General features: G+C 46.1%; 1 protein-coding gene across 1 annotated transcript; it reads right to left on the reverse strand.

The window, feature by feature from the left end:
- Positions 1–5385: 5385 nt before the first annotated feature.
- On the reverse strand, positions 5386–15949 carry LOC123182879 (protein HEAT INTOLERANT 4). Its single transcript, XM_044595552.1, has 14 exons — positions 15623–15949; positions 14978–15016; positions 14825–14878; positions 14672–14735; positions 14034–14092; positions 13215–13339; positions 13017–13076; positions 12771–12829; positions 6842–6915; positions 6408–6446; positions 6266–6328; positions 6091–6138; positions 5879–6007; positions 5386–5791 (listed from the first exon to the last, which is right to left on the reverse strand). Exons 1-14 carry the CDS (start codon positions 15761–15763, stop codon positions 5744–5746), a joined length of 1002 nt encoding a protein of 333 aa, XP_044451487.1. The 5' UTR covers positions 15764–15949; the 3' UTR covers positions 5386–5743.
- Positions 15950–16402: the final 453 nt, after the last annotated feature.

Raw genomic sequence — 16402 nt, forward strand, 5'->3', positions numbered from 1 at the left:
TCAACACCGTAGTTGTACTGGGGGTCGCCGGCAGTCTCAGGGTCTACCGAAAAGAAGTAACGGAGGGGGAACACAATAAATAACAGAGCAATCAAAGCATCACAAAGCGTAACACGGCAATACGCGGTGCTAGAGGTGACCTAACGCAGTACTAGGTGATACCGGCGAAGGGGGGAAACATCCGGGAAAGTATCCCCGGTGTTTCATGTTTTCGGATAGATGAATCGGAGGGGGAAAGTTGCATGTTCGCTATGCTAGGGATGTGTGGCAGACGAACGGGCTACATATTCGGATTCGTCTCGTCATTCTAAGCAACTTTCATGTACAAAGTTTTTTCATCTAAGATACGGTTTATTTTATATTAATTTTCAAACTTTTAACTGATTTACTAATTTTTGGATTTAATTTAATTTGAAAAAAAATTAATATTTAATTACTATGGGTACACAAAACTGTACCCAGCAAATGCGACTGAGAGGCTGACTGATGGGTCCAGTCAGCTGAGTCAGTCGTTGACAAGTCAGCCTTATCCACTAGAACAGTGGAGTAGTCCCACCTGTCATTGTCTCAACCATTTAATCAGTGGTTAAATTTAACCCAGGGCTAATTAGAGGGGAGGCCCCACATGTCAGGGAGTATTTAGGTTAGTTATTTAGCCAGTTTACTTAAGTTGTGATTAATTAGAAGGCGGGTCCGAGCAGTCAGTGGCACTGGCGTCATAAGCGGCTAGGTTAAGCGGACACGTCAGCGGCGCCGACGTTTAGTCGCCGGCGGCCAAAACACGGCGACGACGCATGGGATGTCGCCGGAAATCGGTTACAGGCCACCAAAACGGGCGTCGCTGGTCGCGTTCGAACGCGCGTGAAGTCCCGCGTCTAACGGTGCTAGGGGTGGGAGTGAGGGAGGTCCCAAGCGACGCCGACGACGGGCAATGGCGATGGCCGGATCTCGGCAAGCTCGGTTTCAAGGTTGCAGCATATGGCGAGGCGACCAAAGGGCATCAGATGGTTCCTGGGGAGTCCAGGAACACGAGGCAAAGCTCGGTCGCGAGTCCTGCGGGCTGTGGCCACGGCGGAGAGTCAAACGGCGGCGACGAGTTCTCGGACGCGGTAGCGGGGCTAGCTAGTGGGGGAGCCAGAGCTCAAGGGAAGAGGGGAGGATGTGGGGGGCTCACAGAGGGCCGACAGGGGGCTCAGGGGAGCCAGGGGGTGCCGGAGTCGAGAGGATCGACGGCGAGGTAGCGGCGGCGTCCGACGAAGGGGATCGAGGCAGACGGCGTCGAGGCGGCTCCAGGGACGGCGAGCGGCGGCGGGGTTGGTGGAGATCCGACGAAGGTGCGATGGTGACCGCAGGGAAGGGGGTCGACGCGGGCGTCGCGGCGGTGGGGAAGTCCGGCGACGAGATCGGGGTGCTGGCGATGTGGGGCGATGGGGTAGGGGCAGTTGCCCGATCTAGATCGGGTTGTGGGGGGGGAGAGGAGCGAGGAGATCGTGCGGGTGGGGGGAGGAGTGGATCAAGAGGGGGGTAGTGGGCATCGTGGGTGCGGTTAGGGTTTCGACCGGGGAAGTCATAGGCCAGGGGGGCGAGCTGGGCTGGCCAGCTGGGCCAAGGCCTAGGCGGGGGGTGGAGGATTTCATTTTAATTATTTGTTTATTTTCTTTCTACTTATTTTATTTCTTTTCTGTTTTCTTTTAGTTCCCTTTTATTTTAGTTTTAGTAAAATACCAAAGTGGCACCTAAATAGATGCTACAAATTATGTCACTGCCTCAATAGTTTAATACTTATAACAAATTAGATTTGAAATTGTTTATTATTTTAAAAGCATTTAAATAATTGTATTTGCTATTGTTTTATTCATTTTAGAGTATTTAAACATTTTATAAAGGTGTGGTTTCTCCACCGTAATTCTCTATGCAATATTTGGTTCACTTCGAACATTTTAGTTTTAATATTTGAAAACTTTTATTGCTTGCTTGATTTCGGATTTGAATTAGAATCGGATTTGAACTAACGCGAGATTAGCAACAGTAATTGAAGTGACGTGGCATCATTAGCAGAGATTTACTGTAGCTTAAATATCCGGGCGTCACACTCATGTTAGGCATTCATGTCAGTTTCAAACAAATTCTGACACCGTTTGCACGTTGGGACACGTCCGGCCATTTGTCGGCCGTTTTCACCTTGAGAACTCCAGAAATGCAAACTTGTTGAAAACCCAGACAACTTGTGATGGTGCCTTGAAATGTTCATACAAGGTCATGAAAAAAATTGGGACCATTTCAAGGATGTTGAGAAACAACGTGCTCTCAGACGAAGCATTCTGTCCTACCCGAACACCCTCTGTTCAACATAGTTTATGTTTGGACATCCTTCAAATGACCCAACTTTTTCAAGCAGGTGGGTATGCCAATGGTAGACATCCATGTTAGGTTTGAAAAATTTCGGACACCATATGCAAGGTGCGACATATCCAACCATTTATTCGCCTTTTTGACCGAGAAACTTCAAGAAATGCAAAACTTGACGAAAACCAAAATAATTTGACATGGTGCCTTGAATTGTTCATACCAGAACATGGAAAAATGGGATCATTTAAAGGATGTCAAGAACAATGTGCTCTTACACGGACCCTTCTCGCCTACCGAACACCCTTCGTTGAACATGGTCTACGAACATTCTTAAAATGACCCCAAATTTTGCAAGAACGTGGACATACCCATGGTAGACATCTATGTCAGGTTTGAACAACTTCCGACACAATATGCGCCTTGCGACACGTCCAGCCGTTTATCGGCCTTTTTCACCAAGAAAACTTTAAAAAATGCAAAACATGTCGAAAACCCAAACGATTTGGCATGGTGCCTCGAATTGGTTATACAAGGCCATGAAAAAAAATCGAGGCCATTTAAGGGATGTCCAGAAACAAGGTACTCCCAAACGAACCCTTCTGGTCTACCCGAACACTCTCTGTTGAACATAGTATTGTTTTTCGAAAATCTCAAGACTGCCCCAACTTTTGCAAGCATGTGGTCATGCCCATGTTAGGCATCCATGCCTAGTTTGAACGACTTCTGACACCATAAGCACGTTGTGACACGTTCGGCCATGTATTTGCCTTTTTTTTCATCGAAAAAACTCTATAAAATGCAAAACTTGTCAAAAATCCAAACAACTTGGCATGGTGCCTTGTGTTGGTCATACAAGCTAGTGCAAAAAAATTGGGGCCATTTGACAGATTTCAAAACAATGTGCTTTCAAACAGATCCGAACACTCTTAGTTGAACATGGTGTATTTTTGGACAACCTTCAAATGATCCCAACTTTTGCAAGCAGGTGGTAATGCCCATGATAGGCATCAATGCCATGTTTGAACGACTTCAGACACTATATGCATGTTGCAACACGTCTAGCCACTTATCGGCCTTTTTTAAGCGAGAAAACTTTAGACAATGCAAAACTTGTCGAAAATCCAAACAACTTGGCATGGTTTTCTAAATTTTTCATACAAGGCCATGCAAAAGATTTGGAGTCATTTCAAAGGATGTCAAAAAACAACGTGCTCTCAGATGAAACCTTCTAGCCACTTGGACATCCTCCATTGAATATTGTCTATTTGTTGCCATTCTTGAAATGACCAAACTTTTTGTAAGCAAGTGGGCATGCCCGTGGTAGGCATTCATGCCTGGGTTGAACGATTTCCGACACCGTATGCAAGTTACGGATATTTGTATTTAATGAACAAAATTAAAAGCGCAAAGATTTTTTTGAAACTTGGAACATATTTTTAAAAGCGTGAAATTTTTTGAAAAAGAAAAGAGAAACGAAAAAGGAAAAACAAAAAAACAGAAAAAGAAACAAAAAACGTACAAAAGGAAAAAAAAAAGGTGGGAAAAGACCTAGTCGGGCGGCCTCCTATGCGTGACGCCGTCTTTGCCTCTCGTTGGGCAAACTGTCGGGGATTTGCATAGACCTCGATGTGAGTGACGACACATGGGCCTGCCAACTTTCAGCTTTTCACAGTGCGGTCAACCGGGAAACCTTTATCAGTTTTTTCCTTTGTTGTCTCTTTTCTGATATATTTGTTTTCCTTTTATAACATTTTTTCTTCTTCTTTTTTCATTATTTCTTCTTTTTCCTTTTCTTCAATTTAATCCCTTTACAAAATGTACATAAATTTTAAAAATATTGCATTTTCATACATCTGTCCCAAATTTAAGAAATGTTCCCATTTTCATTTTTTCTTCGGATATGTTAAAATTGTGCTTATATAAAATATTAGGAAATAAACAATGCTCACAAAATAAAACAAATGCTCAGATATTGTAGAAAATGTTCTTGTTTTCCAAATTGTTCGCAAATTAAAATTTTATTCATGTTTAAAATTTGTTCGCTAATTCCAAGAATGTTTGACGAAGTTTGAAAAATGTTTGAGAATTTCAAAAAATATCCTTGTTTCCTAAATTTCTACACAAATTCGAAAAACTTTCATGTTCGAAAATTTCATAAATGTTCGGGGAATTTCAAAAAATGTCTGGTTTTAAAAAAAATCACAAATTAGAAAATTGTGCATGTTTTCAAATTTGTCCATAAACTCAAAGAAAATCGAAGAATTTTAAAAAATGTTCACATCTCCAAGAAAATGTTTTATTGGAAAATGATCTAGTTTTCGAATTTTCATTCTGTTATTGAAAAATGTTGGAACTTTCCAATAATGTTCAGTTTTCTCAAAAAAATGTATAGAAATTTCAACAGATTTTTTTTTCCAAAATCTGGTCATGTTTTCCAAAATGTTTGCAAATAATTCAAAATTATGTACGGTGCGTGTTCAAAAAAGAAATTTCCGTACTGTGCAGCAAGGAATGCTGCTACAGTGAATGTGCCGTTAGTGTTAATTCATAAATTATTTGCGCTTGGATCAGTCATTAGCAGCCGTTGTCTCTAGTGGCTAGCTGTACTCGGTTACGACGTGCAAGTATATTTTTTTTCGCGCTACAACATAGCCAACATCGGTGCCGTTGTACTGAAACGGGACTCATTTCTTCTTTATATGAAGTTGAAGGAATTCATCCAAAGTTCCAGAACTGTGGCCAACATACGGTACGAGGGCAGCTGCTTGTACCAGTAGCCATACCGACTGGTCTCTTCACTTCTCCAAACTTGCAGAAGCAATGCTGAGAAGCGGCCTTCGCGCTCCGGCTTGGTTTGGCGGTGGAGCTAGGTATCGCTGCGGTGTCACCCAGGGACCGAGTGCCATAGTAGGATTCATACATAAAAATGTTCCAGGCAATGGGCATCCAAATAATTCACCTTGCTGAGATTGCTACAAACGTGTTATCAAAACTGCAGCAAGCCATACGGAATCAAATAGAGCTATTGCTACAACGTTGCAAAATCTGAGGACTCAAAGATTCACATAAAGCTCTTTTCTAGGCCAGTCCATTACCGTAACAAGGTCTGCCTTCTGACCGTTACATCCATCCCCTACTGGAATTTACAATGTGCACAACGAAAAAGAACGCACAAGAGATGCTCTTAAGGCTTGGCAGGAGTCTGTCTTGAGTGTAACTGTAGGACAAATACACTTCAGGTGTCATAATTCATCCGATCCATGGTTCAACAAGGGACTCCATCTGAATATATTTACCAAGATAATCTCCCCTGCCTTCCAAATTCTTTACTGGCTCTTCAAGCAAACTTAATTCGTAATGCTCACACAAAATGTGAGGATAGGTCATTTCGTCTTCAACTCCATTTGTACGCCTTCATATAATATCTATTGATGTAATCTGCCTGCAAAACACAATTATAGATACATAATCAAATCCAGCACAAGCTCTTATGGTCCAGTCTCGAATACCGAGTAGCATTTGTGCGTACCTTTTGTATGCTTAAATCAGGAGCGTCCAGGGCATTTACAGGATAAAATTTGTGAAATTTGATGTTTTCAAATGCCTTCCTTTTCTCAGGGTCCATGTTATCAATAGCTTCTTTTCTGGCTTCTTTGGCCTGCAGAAGTTTCGCAGCAGCATAGTATTAGGATACACTAAAATCTCGGGCGAAACTAAATAATATCTTGGTTAGCTGTGAACCTGTTTCAGCTCGCGCTTCCTTTCTCTAACCTTCTCCTTTACGAATTCCTATCGACGAAATGAGGCAGTAAAGTTTGGAAGAAGAAAACTTATCGAGGTAATGATCAATTGATCATAGGCTATGCTAAGTATTCTTTTATAATAGACCAAGCACATAGATCACTGCAATGTGCACCTTAAAATTTTCTTTCTCATCCTCTGGCAATGCCTCAGCTGTAACTAGTTCGTCAGTAAACTCCTGCATCACAGCACAATGATTGGACACAGATGTTCTTCCAACGATAGTGTGCCATCAGAGAAAACAAATATATACACACCTCATAATTATCCATTTCCCAGTCAAACGGGCAAACTATCTGCAACAGAAAGCACAAAAGTTTATAATAACAACAATTAACAGTATTGCAATCAAAATCTTGTGTACTGTATTACTAAGTGGAACTGGGGTGAGATTTCATAGCAGGGGGCGGCACCTTTCACCGCTTTGAATTATCTGCCAACCCAACTTTAATTATTCCCATATAAGCTCAAAAAGGTAGCTCATATGGATTAAGTTTAGATGCAGATTGCAGAGACAAACTAAAATGCCCTCTTGCGAGATTTTTTATTTTTTATCTAACACAGTAGTAATTATGACTCCTCTATGAAATATAGTGAACTGCCTGCTTTAGGAAAATATATATGAGATGCAACAAAAGTCCATAATTATTAGGCCATATTCATAACAATGGACCTACTAAAAGAAGCTTACCGGGGGATCTAGAGGATATATGATATCGACAATTGTATCATGATCCTCTTCAGGAGAAATAAGCGGCATATAATCTGCAGAAAACTGTATTATCAAACACTTCAAATATAACGTATCTAACTCAAACCATCTAATCTACCCGTAGAACAACGTGAAGATGTGTGCATGTATTTTTTTTTTAATCCCACGGTCTGCTGTTTAGTTGTTTGGGTGGATGTGTTTGTTAGATGTGTATAGTCTCTCTTGCACTTTACCATACACATGTATATGTACTGGCCCTTGGCCCTCCTGTGAATGTAGTTGCCCATTCCTAACATGGTATCAGATGCTTAGGTTCCTCTCCCGCTCCCGCACGCTCGCAGCTCCGTGCCTCGCTCCCCCGTCGCCGGCCTCCCTCTACCTCGTCGCCGGCGCCAGCCACCTCCTCCCTCGCCCCCGGCTCTCTCCCTCCCCGCCGCCACGCCGTCTCGCCCCGGCCTGCCGTCGCTGTCCCGCGCCGCCCCGAGCGCGGCCGCGGCCTGCCGTTGCCGCCCCGCGCCTTCCCGTGCTCGGCCGCGGCCGGCAGCCACCTCCCCGCGCCTCCCCGCGCCCTGCCGCCCCTGGCCGCCTCCTGCTGCAGCCGGTGCTGCCCAGGGCCGGCCCCTCCCACGCTCCCCTTCCCCCCCCCCCCCCCCGCTTCTTCCATCGGGGCTGGATCGAGCCAGCGCGAGCCCGATCCCGATCTGGATCGGGGTCTCCTGTAGCAGTCTACTGTAGCAGTTGACCAAAAAAAAGAGCTCCTCATGTCTTCTTCGGGCTATGTCGCCGTTCCTCGGTGCTCGGTGATCTTCGATGGCACCAACTATGCTGAGTTTGTGGGGTTTATGCGTATCCACATGCGCGGTCTCCTTCTGTGGGGTGTTCTCTCTGGCGAGGTCCCCTGTCCGCCTTGCCCTGTGGCTCCTACCCCGCCAGCACCGCCGGTTCTTGCTGCTGATGCTTCTCAGGCTGATCGCGATGCCGCCAAGGCTCTCGATGATACTGCAGTTGATGCCTATGATCAGCAGATGTCAGCCTATTCGGATGCCCTTTCTGCCTATCGTGATGATCTGTCTGCTTACACTCAGTGGTGCAATGATGATGCTCGTGCTGCTGCTGTTCTTACTGCGAGTGTCCTTCCTCAGTTCGCCTCGGAGTTCATGGGACTTGGCACAGTTGCAGCGATGTGGTCTTATCTCTGTCAGCGCTATCAGCCCTCTGGTGATGCTCTCTACCTATCTGTGGTGCGTCAGGAGCATGCACTCCAGCAAGGTGATTCCTCTGTTGATGAGTTCTATTCACAGTGCTCTGCCATCTGGCGTCAGCTTGACTCTCTTCGGACCGTCGTTTGTGGAACTTGCCGTTGCTGTCAGACTACACGGTCCGATTTGGAGTTTCAGCGGGTTCACGAGTTCTTATCTCGTCTTCGCTCTGAGTTCGAGCCTCGCCGTGCTCACCTGCTCGCTCGTGGTCGTGTTCCTATCTCGGAGGTACTTGCTGAGCTTCGTGCTGAAGAGACCCGCCTACGCTCTGCTGGGTTACTTGTGGTTCCATCAGTGTTGGCCGCCCGAGCTCCTATGCCACCTGCTCGCCTCACCGCTCCACCGCTCCTGCCTACTCCTTCAGGGGGGTGGGTCGTCCTTCTTATGCTGAGAGGGGCCGGTCGCGCCGTGACACCTTCTGTGGCTACTGCTCTCGGCCAGGTCACCCAGAGTCTGATTGCCGTGAGAAGAAGCGAGACCAGAGGCGCTCCTCTTCCAGTGGGACTCCTGGATCCTCCTCGACCCCGTCACTCACTGACCAGGACATTATGAGGCTCAAGCGTCTCTTAGCTTCCTCAGGCTCTTCGTCGACCGGTTCCGCTGCTGCTGTGACTGCAGCCACTGCTCCACCACCGCAGGCATCTACACAGTCAGGTACATCTTCGTGGGTTCTGGATTCTGGAGCCTCTTTTCATATGTCTTCTGATTCTTCCGTGCTGTCTTCTCTCCGACCTCTTGATTCGCCTGTTAATGTTCTTACCGCTGATGGCACACCTCTTCCTGTTGCTAGCCGTGGTCTTCTTTCCACTCCATCTTTTTCTGTTCCTAGTGTTTCACATGTTCCTCGCCTCACCATGAATCTTTTTTCCGCTGCCCAACTTACTGATTCTGGTTGTCGTGTCATTCTTGATACCGACTCTTGCTCCATTCAGGATCGTCGCACCAAGGCTTTGGTTGGTGCTGGCCCCGGCGCCGTGAGTCAGAGGGCCTTTGGGAGGTTGACTGGCTTTGTGTTCCTTCCGCTGCCACCACTTCAGCCAGCTCCCATGCTCTTGCTGCCTCTTCGTCTGCGTCCTTCCAGCAGTGGCATCATCGCCTTGGTCACATATGTGGCTCTCGCTTGTCTTCTTTAGTTCGTCAGGGCCTCTTAGGGTCTGTATCTGGAGATGTTTCTTTACATTGTAATGGCTGCAGACTTGGCAAACAGACCCAGTTACCTTATCCTACCAGTGAGTCGGTATCTCAGCGTCCTTTTGACTTAGTTCATTCTGATGTATGGGGTCCTGCTCCCTTTGATTCGAAAGGTGGTCACCGCTACTATATCTTGTTTATTGATGATTTATCTTGCTACACTTGGCTCTACTTTATGAAATCTCGTAGCGAGGTTCTCTCTATATACAAACGTTTTGCTGCCATGGTTCACACCCAGTTTTCCACGCCCATTCGTACTTTTCGTGCTGACTCCGCTGGTGAGTTTATCTCCCAGCTGTTGCGTGGTTTTCTTGCGGAACAGGGTACTCTTGCCCAGTTCTCATGTCCTGGTGCACATGCTCGGATGGCGTTGCCGAACGTAAGCATCGTCATCTACTTGAGACAGCTCGTGCTCTGATGATTGCCGCTTCTCTCCCACCCCATTTTTGGGCTGAGGCTGTTTCTGCATCCACCTATCTCATCAACATACAGCCATCGACTGCTCTGCAGGGTGGTATTCCTATGGAGTGTCTCACTGGTCGCTCTCCTGACTACTCAGCTCTTCGTATGTTTGGATGTGTGTGCTATGTCCTTCTTGCCCCGCGAGAACGCACCAAACTGACTGCTCAGTCGGTTGAGTGTGTTTTTCTTGGCTATAGTGATGAGCACAAGGGCTATCGCTGCTGGGATCCTGTTGGTCGTCGTTTGCGCATCTCGCGTGATGTGACCTTTGACGAGTCTCGCTCTTACTACCCACGTCCTTCTACCTCGAGCTTCTCTGTGGACGATCTTTCTTTTCTTCTTCTCCCTGATACACCCTGCTATGTGCCTCCTCATGTTTTTCCTCCTCCGCCTGCACCTCTCCTTCCTTCTTCTTCACCACCGACACCATCTTCCCCATCCTCCTCCAACTCTCCACCATCATCTCCAGTCCGTCGCCCTCCCTCACCATTTCCTCTTCACTATACTCGTCGCCCTCGTTCTGAGGATGTTTCCCCTGATGCGCCTTCCACCTCTGGTGCACCTCCTTTCACGCCTCCCCCGGTTCATAACCTCCGTGCTCGGCCTCGCCCCTCGCCTGATCGCTACTCTCCTGATCGGTACGGTCTCTCTGTTATTGCTGAGCCCACTTCCTATCGGACTACCATGACTCAGCCTGAATGGCAGCTTGCGATGGCCGAAGAGCTTGCTGCCCTTGAGCGCTCTGGCACATGGGATCTGGTTTCCCTCCCTTCAGGTGTCCGTCCCATCACCTGCAAGTGGGTCTACAAGATTAAGACTCGCTCTGATGGTTCTCTTGAGTGCTACAAAGCGCGCCTTGTGGCCCGTGGTTTTCAGCAGGAGCAGGGACGCGATTATGATGAGACATTCGCTCCTGTGGCCCACATGACCACTGTTCGCACTCTTCTTGCTGTTGCTTCTGTTCGTCATTGGTCTATCTCTCAACTTGATGTTCAGAACGCTTTTCTTAATGGCGAGTTGCGTGAGGAGGTTTATATGCAGCCACCACTGGGGTACTATGCTCCTGATGGTTTGGTCTGTCGACTTCGCCGCTCCCTCTATGGTCTTAAACAGGCCCCTCGCGCCTGGTTTGAGCGCTTCGCCTCTGTGGTGACTGCCGCTGGCTTCTTGCCCAGTGATCATGATCCCGCGTTGTTTGTTCACACGTCTCCTCGTGGTCGGACTCTGCTCCTTCTCTATGTTGATGACATGATCATCACTGGTGACGACTCTGACTACATAGCCTTTGTTAAGGCTCGCCTTCGCGACCAGTTCCTCATGACTGATCTTGGTCCACTTCGCTATTTTCTTGGGATTGAGATCTCCTCGACCTCTGATGGCTTCTACATCTCCCAAGAAAAATATATTCAGGATCTTCTTGCTCGCGCTGCTCTCGGTGATAAGCGCACAGTTGTGACTCCTATGGAACTCAACGTTCAGCTTCGTGCTTCTGATGGTGACCCTCTCCCTAACCCCACTCGCTATCGTCACCTTGTTGGCAGTCTTGTCTATCTTGCTGTTACGCGTCCTGATATCTCCTATCCTGTTCATATCCTGAGTCAGTTCGTTTCAGCCCCCACCTCTGTCCACTATATTCATCTCCTCCGTTTTCTACGATATCTTCATGGCACGCTCTCTCAGCGCCTTTTCTTTCCCCGCTCCAGCTCTCTTGAGCTCCAGGCCTACTCTGATGCTACCTGGGCTAGTGATCCCTCTGATCGACGCTCGCTGTCTGCTTATTGTGTCTTTCTTGGTGGCTCTCTTATTGCCTGGAAGACAAAGAAACAGACTGTCGTTTCTCGCTCGAGTACAGAGGCTGAGTTGCGAGCCATGGCTATGCTGACGGCTAAGGTGATCTGGTTACGGTGGTTACTTGAGAACTTTGGTGTGTCTGCTACTACCTCGACTCCCTTATTGTCAGACAGTACTGGTGCTATCAGTATTGCGCGTGACCCGGTGAAGCATGAGCTCACCAAGCACATCGGTGTGGATGCCCACTTTGTGCGTGCTGCTGTGCAGGATCAGACTCTCGCTCTTCACTATGTGCCCTCTGAGTTACAGTTGGCGGACTTCTTCACGAAGGCACAGACTCAAGCGCAGCATAGTTTTCTTCTCTCCAAACTCAGTGTTGTTGATCCACCATGAGTTTGAGGGGGGTGTTAGATGTGTATAGTCTCTCTTGCACTTTACCATACACATGTATATGTACTGGCCCTTGGCCCTCCTGTGAATGTAGTTGCCCATTCCTAACAGCGTTAAGCTGAGGTTATTTGTGTAATAATCTGAACCTTGAGCTTTGGCATGTGGTGACAAATTTGGATTTGAATGTACAAAGACCACCAAAGATCAAACCAGTGCGCATATGCAATACACAATTGGAAAGAAAGACCATTTTTTGCAAGAGAAGTCTTGATTGAGACGGGGAATAAGTAAGCATTATCACATTGTTCGAAATTGACACAGGCACGATTCTTAAAATGTTATTACATACCTATAAGAGTACAAATGTATGCAATTTATAATTTTGTTAATGCAATACGGGCATCAGCAAGAGCAAATCAAGTACTCAACTCAGTCACATGAAACCTGACTCCCAATCAGTATAATCAGGAATTTAGTAGGAAGGAGCTACTAATCCCATAGCATAACATGTAACTTAAATGTCACTTAGTTTAATCAGCAATCGATTAGGAAAGGGCTAATAACTCCATAACATATTGTTGCATTGCAACCCTTTAACTACAGGTAGTCGCAGCCTCACAGAACTTCGTGCACAAATTCAGATAGTGTTGTTAACATGCTAGGCTGGACCAAGTCACAGATAGGTACAGAAATAGAGCCTCTCTAAAGTTATTATTAGATAGTAGGGAGATCCAAACGCAATGACAACTATGTCCTTATACATGCAACAATAGAGTTCAACCCTATGAAAAGTAATCCCAATTAATGCAGCTTACATGGCATGCAGTAGTCAAACTTCCTGACTCGCTCAGTTTTTAGATGCTTCAGTGCAGACCTGTAATAAATACAAACTTAAGATAATGTATCAACTCACAAAAAAAAGTTGAGGTTCAAGACAGTTACACGCCACATATTACTGCATGACAACATCCCCGGTAAACTAAAAAATAACAGTAACATGAATGTATGCCTTCAAGCACCAACTGTAAGCGAGGAGTAAGAATACTGTGAATAAAACTGACCTTCGCTGGGAGCAATGAAGAGTGAATATTTTTGTTTTCAAACCCTCAATCCTGCTGAGCCTATAGACCAAGTAAAAAGTGAAGTGAACAACATTGCAAAATTGCGATGATGGGCAAACAAATATAAGAACATATAGTCACCCAAAAGGCCAAAGCAGAAATAAACAAATGCGACTCATACAGATAGCATGGACATACCGGTCCTCGAGTGGAACATAGGGCACCCAGGACATCTTCATTGCTCTCATTGGTAGTATTTCTTCATGTGCCCTTTGGACAGAATTTATACCAACTTTATCTGAAGGGGCGCAAGGACAATCAGCCTGCACCACACACATAGTTGCAAGAGCTAACTGAGATCCAGCATCAGAAAATAAATAGCAAATATCTAGTCTCAATCGATGAAACAATCATAAGCTACAAATATGCCAAGAAACATTTCCCACTGCAAGCTACTTTCAGCAGAATAGGAAAAACATTTGAGAGCGTGGGTTAGAGGCAGTAACTCGCACCAATGAAATGTTTTCGAGTAAATAATGTGGCAAGAATATGGGGCTTATTGAATCCTTTCGGAATACATGAGGTATACCAGGAAGGAATACTTTGAGACTGGCATTATTACAGAATAATAATAGAGGTACAGACAAGTAAATGTTCTTATCAGGATCAAGACTACTAAAGGTTTTTAATCCTGCAGTACCATGGTTCACAGTGGTAACATCTCCAGCAAGAACAAGGGGGTTGCTAATAGAAAGATATGCAATTTTAAAAAATAGTTGTTGTAGTTTATGCCTACAAATGGTGAAACAGGTGTGCATTTTCTGTAATGCAAGAGATAAATAAAATAGTTGGCTAGCATAACCATGAGAAGATGTAACTCAAGATATGGTGTATCGCAGAAACATTTTCCTGTTCAGGCAATGCATTTCTTATTAGTGCACTACAGAACTTAAGACAAAGATGGTAGACATAACTATGGAATAAATGTTCGAATCAAGGGAAGGAATGAGAACCCACAGCGACTACAGTAGGAACAAATACCATCTTCTGTTCGCCATTAACATGCAATTGCTGAGCTGCAGATCAACAGAAATAAGTCAATCAGAGAAATTGCTTGAGGTAACTATTCGACATGCTAGTACAGTCCAAGAAAAAATTAAACAGATAACAGTGATGATTCTGTTTCTGCAACACATCCACTTTTAATATTCAGTATATCTATGATGTGAATGGTGAAACAAATCAATGTTAGCAGACATAAACCCCAGAAATACCAATCAACTGCAAAGTGCAAATGTACTAGCCACCGACCCTGACATTTCTCATCATATAGGGAAACAACAGAGTAATTTCTAATTTTAAAAAGATCTAACAAAGGATCATTTACTTGCTGGCTGTGTAGAGGAAACATTTCAGCACCAATAAACCATGCAAAAGCAGCTCTACGAAATCATTACTGAAACTTTCTAAACCACAAACAGATTCCTCGGCTATATTGTACACTTCACAACTAAATTTACCCCAGATGATTCAAACAAGAAACGATACCCTCAGTGACCAGTTTATTGCCGGTTACGAAAATATTTCGAAAGCTGATATGCAGATATGCATCAGAGATATAAACTTCAACGTATCCCAAGAGAGAGCATACTTACGTTCGGTGTTTGCAAATAAGTAAACTGTCTTCCCATACAGCTCTCCCCCTTCCTCTAGAGCTTTCTGCCCACCAACAATGAACCGTGAATCTTACGGTAAAGAAGCAATAATATCAACTAGAAGCCCAGCAGAGTCACATGTCCTATATATACCTCTAAATTTTGAAAGTTCCAGTTGAACTCCTTTATCTTGTCAATGTTTTCCCACTGTAGGAACAGATATAGATAATCAATAAGAGCAAGCAGAACTGCACAATGCATAGTTGTCAAAATAATGCGCAACAGTAGATAGGTATATGCACAGACCTCGGTTCCAATGGGGAAGGCCGACAACCAAAGATCCTCCTGAACACAGCAACACAACATAAGTCAGGATGAGCAAAAAGCGATACAGCAACATTGTAAGCAAGGGATAATGCATTTATGCATACTCATGAAGTGGTCAGACACTTTAAATCATATAACAGAGCATCAAAAAGTGCTTATCAGGGTCAGCGATAGTAGTACTAGTGTGGTCAAAGAAACTTCTGACGGACAGCTCTGTCAAAACCATTAGCACATTATCTTGCAGGCCAGTGCGCGTGTAGAAAACCGCCGCTGCAGTGATCGTCTGTATCTGTTCCTAGAGTGGGAAAATATGCTGTGATTGGGCAGGCAAAAACATGCCCTGTAAGCCTCGCGGCAAAATCACTGATCGACAAGTAATTACTGATCCATCTGATACAACAATGCAGGTGCTGTAAACTAGTCCAACAGGCTGCAACTACTGATCGGCAAGTAGTCAGCATCGCACCCCTGCTCTCCCTTGTGAGACCCGACCAATGTAGGCCTCGCGGCAGAATCAGCTCTCCGCTACTCGGAAGACACCGGAGCTACAAGCCTAGCAAACAAGCAAGCACGCAGCCGGGGAAGAGTCGGCGGCGAATTCCATCGAGTCTGCTCGGTGCTCACCAGGTTCCGCCTCTCGGCGAAGCGCTCCGGCGCCGCCGTCCCCGGCCTGGCCGTCCCCCGCCTCGCCGGCGCCGGCTTCGCCGTCCTGCTCGAGCCGCCGGCCTCCGCGGCCGCGCGCTTCCTGCTCCTGGGCCCCGGCATTGCTCTCCAACTGGAACGCCGCAGGAGGACAGGGGGCAGGGCAGGGGCTCGCGTCTCGGTTTGGATTTTGGGGAGAGAGATGCCGCTTAAATTGGCGCCTCGCGTGGATTGGACGCGAATCGGAGCGTCAAATCGACGCGATCCTTTCCGAAAAAGGAAAACCGACGCGATCCGAACCCGGCACGAATCGGGGCTGCGGTTTGTGAGGTTTTTTTTTTGAGACATCGCGGTTTGTGAGGTTGTGGTGGTGAAGAGGAGGCGATGGGGAAAAGGAGCCCCGGCCAGGGCCATCCCTGGGCCGGGGCAACAAGTATAGCCATCTAAACGTGAGGCCCAGCCAACCTACTAAAGAGCAATAAAAAATCCTTATAGGCCCAGGCAGCTGGACGTGAGGCCATCACGCTTTGATCAATTCCTGGGAGCAACTAGTTAACGAGCGCTCCTTCAGGAGCCTCGCAACGATCAGCGCCACTTGGCGCGCTCTCAGCCATTCGCCACGTGTCGCGCTTTGGACGTTCCTTCCAGATTTTGTTTTTTTTTTAATTTTTCCGTATGCGTTTTTGGCTTTTTAAACGGTTTTTTTCCCGTTTTTTTCGACGTTTTGGTTTTCCCCAGGTCTTCCTTAGCGTTTTGACAAAA

This window comes from Triticum aestivum, chromosome 1D, assembly GCF_018294505.1.
Source record: "Triticum aestivum cultivar Chinese Spring chromosome 1D, IWGSC CS RefSeq v2.1, whole genome shotgun sequence".
NCBI classification, from domain to species: domain Eukaryota; kingdom Viridiplantae; phylum Streptophyta; class Magnoliopsida; order Poales; family Poaceae; genus Triticum; species Triticum aestivum.